At 27.6% G+C, this 4,021-nt stretch overlaps 1 protein-coding gene across 1 annotated transcript; it reads left to right on the top strand.

Moving 5' to 3' along the window:
• Positions 1-3,005: 3,005 nt before the first annotated feature.
• Positions 3,006-3,785, top strand: LOC124913042 (protein NRT1/ PTR FAMILY 5.5-like). Its single transcript, XM_047453667.1, has one exon. The coding sequence runs from the start codon at positions 3,006-3,008 to the stop codon at positions 3,783-3,785; it is 780 nt and encodes a 259-aa protein (XP_047309623.1).
• Positions 3,786-4,021: the final 236 nt, after the last annotated feature.

Genomic DNA, 4,021 nt, shown 5'->3' with positions numbered 1-4,021 from the left:
ATTCTAATTTTTTTTTGGAACAATAATTTCAAATAAGGGCTCTTGTTCACAGTGAATAACCTCTGAACTACTACTTAAGAAGTTAAAACATGCTCAAACTTTATTTTAAAAAAGAAACTCGAGTTTATTCATTATAAGAAATTAACACGATTCTATTTCACATAATCCTCCAATTTTTAAAACATGTTTGAACTGGGTATATCTAAAATTTGTTAGAATATGTGAACCCCCTCCTTTTTTTTTATCAAGTCGAAGAAGCTCTGAAGTTAGCCTAGCCCAGGGGCGGAGCCAGGATTTAAAATCAACCCGGGCTAATTTTTTTATACAAAATCTACTTGGGCTAGTTTGATAATAACATCAAATTTTAATGTGAATTCTATCTTTTAGCTACGGGAAGTATATCAATAACAACGGGGAAATACCGTCGTTATTATAAAATACATACCATGTATTTTAAGCTACCCGGGCTACAGCCCAGGTAGCTTTGTACATGATCCGCCCCTGGCCTAGCCTCCATTAGTTTTTATTCAATCTTGTTAATCTCTCTATTTACATACAAATTTTCATGGTATTAAAGAGAGTTTCATAGATGTTTTCGATGTTATGTTTGACATTAAAGTTATTTTGTTAAATACTGATTGATTCATATTATCTATATTTTCAGTATAAATCTAATATAATGTTGGTGTTTGTCATATATTATGTTATTGTTTGTGCCTTGGTTGTAATTATGTCCAAACCTTAATTCTATTTAAATACTCTTCTAATTCTTATTTTTTATTAAGAAAGTTCTCAAGTTAGCCTCCATCACTATCTTTACTATGGTTCATTTTTATATAGGTGTACACATTATTTAATGAATTAGTTAGTCAGAAGAGATTCGTTGGCAGTAGAAATTTAGCAAGGAAGAACAAGAATGGTCCTAAGAATTATATATATATATATATATATATATATATATATATATATATATATATATATATATATATATATATATATATATATATATATATATATAATTTAATAAAGTCATTAATATACCTTTCATTATTTATAAACTAAGAATGGATTATTTTTTTTTTATTAAAAAAAATTTATATTAGCTTTTTAATTCAAGTAAGATATTAAACATCAACTCCCTGCATCATATATATAACTAATATTCCACCCAATGAAGAGAATATATAAGACAAGAAATTTGTAGAACTACAAAAAGAAATAAAATTTAAACAATTCTTATTTATATCATTTATATTTATCAATAACATTAAAAAAAAAAAAGCTAAATAAATAACAAAATACCTAAAATGAAGAAACTTGGCATAGAAGAAGGCACATCTAACAATCAAAGTTGACTTTTCTTAATTCTTAGTGTGTTTGAGGGTGGGGGTGACAGGGATTTGAAGTTATACGTATAAAATATTTATGTAAGATCAATCATTTATCATATATTTATAATTAATTATTGCAAATTGCAAAAAAACAACTCTAGAATATAGGGGTGGGGAATTTTAAGGTTTACATTATATATATATATATAAGACCAACATTTTTCATTTATGTATAATTAATTATGAGCCAAAACCTCAAACTCAAACCAACTCTTGGAATATTGTAGATTTGGAAAAAGGGTTCGTTATTTCAGGGATTTCAATAATATATATATATATATATATATATATATATATATATATATATATATATATATATATATATATATATATATATATATATATATATATATATATATATATATATATATATATATATATATATATATATATCATAATAAGCCACAATAAAATATATTTATATTAAGATTTTAAAATAAAATATATATATATATATATATATATATATATATATATATATATATATATATATATATATATATATATATATATATATATATATATATATATTCAAACATATATATATGTCATTCAACAATAATGTTCATTCTAAATATTAGCGTGGAAACGAACCAAATTAAATCGAATAATATAAAAATATAATATTCGAGTTCGAATTTGAAAATTTTGAAAAATTTTCGAATTCGATTTGAAGTTTGAAACTTCAAAATTTGGCTCAAACTCGAAATAAAGTTCAAAATCGAGTTGATTTGAATTGTTCGAATATTGATTTAAACAATATCGAATCATAACTCAAAATAATTCAAATTCAAGTTCGATTCGAAATATTAAAATAGCTCAAATTTGAAAATATTTGAATGAGATATACAGCACCCTTATACAACACTTTCGTATAGCACCTACCTCATTTGTAAAGAAAGAGAAAATATGTCATTACTCTATTTGAATTAAATGTGTTGTATATATCATTACTCTATTTGAATTAAACTATATATATATATATATATATATATTAAATAAAAATTCACAAGCGACAAAGAAAATATTTTAGATTTAAATATTTTAGTTCAGCCCGAAATATTGCCTAACATATTCGAATTCGACTCAAATTTGATAATTTCAAACTCAAATTAAATATATATAGAAATTCACATTATATCGGTTGTACCTAAATTTGTATTGAAAGGTTATTTATACTTTCATAATAAGATAATAGTATCTAGATATATAAATGAACTATTCTTATGCCATTGTAAAACTCTTAATTTTCTTTCAAAATAGTTTAAAGATATTTATTAAATATCAAGTTGAATATCATACATATATTAATTTATTAACTAAGCTAGATGTTCTATAATAATGTCAACTGTAAGATCACAACATAAAGAAAGTACAAAACTATGTAACGCTCTTTGTCTTCGTCTTCAACTATCTCATATAATCCATTATATACTAAAGTATAATTTATATATACACCTATTCTCTTCGTTCTCTTCTCCTCCTCGTCATCATCATCAATTCATCATCCGATTCTTCAAGATGATGTTCTTTCCAAAATTAATAGGTAATTTACTCACATTCCTCTGTTTTAGTATAAAAATGATCTGATTTTGTGTTTGATTTACAGTACTGATGTGGGCCGACACACTAGCGATATATGTGATGTGGATGATGATGCTTTACTTAACAAACGTTTGGAAACTTGGGCTCACTCAAGCCGCCGGAATCATAAACATCTTCACAGGAGCATGGACAATGATGCTTATACCTATGCAATACTTCGTGGACGCATTCATGGGAAGTTACTTAATCTTACTTCTCTCAAGCATCTCTTACAGTCTTGGTTTGGGTTTTTTATGGATGTCAACTCCCCCAATTCTGGGTAAATCCCACGGTCTTTGCGGCGAATATCTGCCAGAATGTATAGGAGATGAACAGAGAGTTCTATTCTATGCCGGTCTTGCATTGATAGCTGTTGGTCTTTCCGGTCACTGTGCTTCTTTGAGTCAGTTTTCGGCTGCACAATTCACTGAAGACATGCTTGAAAACATGACCGGTAAATCGTTTTGTGTCATGTTTTTATTCTCGTACATGGCGACACTTGTTCCATTTGGGTCGGTTATTGCGATATCGTACGTGAAGGCTTGGTCGTTTAGGTTTGGGTTGGCTGCTTTGTGTACGGTGGTGGGTACGTTAGTGTTCTTGGCTGGTTCGTGCTCTTATAACTATATTGGACCTCAAGGGAGTCCTTTGACAACTTTCTTTAGAGTGTTCTATGCTGCCGTTTCTAAGATTTTCTATAGACGACCCAAGAATGCTAATGATCTATATGAAATACCTGATCTTGATGAACATCAATTCATCCCACATAGTCGTAGCCTCAGGTTCGTCTCTTATATTTCTTTGTCTTAATGATTTATATACTCTATTTAAATCATTCAGAAATTAGAGTTCGGGCCTTCAACATAAGATAGTAAATATGCAATTTATAATTAAGTTAAATACAATGTCAATTTTCTGTAGAAATCAAGTTAAGGCGAATGTCTGTAACGTATCTCACGTGTTGAGTATCAATTTGCAGCCGACATTAGTCTTTCACAAATATCCCTGATACCTATTATCTTCGACGAATCGTCGTTATTCATTTG

The sequence above is a fragment of the Impatiens glandulifera genome, chromosome 8 (genome assembly GCF_907164915.1).
Source record: "Impatiens glandulifera chromosome 8, dImpGla2.1, whole genome shotgun sequence".
NCBI classification, from domain to species: domain Eukaryota; kingdom Viridiplantae; phylum Streptophyta; class Magnoliopsida; order Ericales; family Balsaminaceae; genus Impatiens; species Impatiens glandulifera.
The sequence above is the reverse complement of the archived record's forward strand: the minus strand, read 5'-3'. Positions and strand labels throughout refer to the sequence as shown.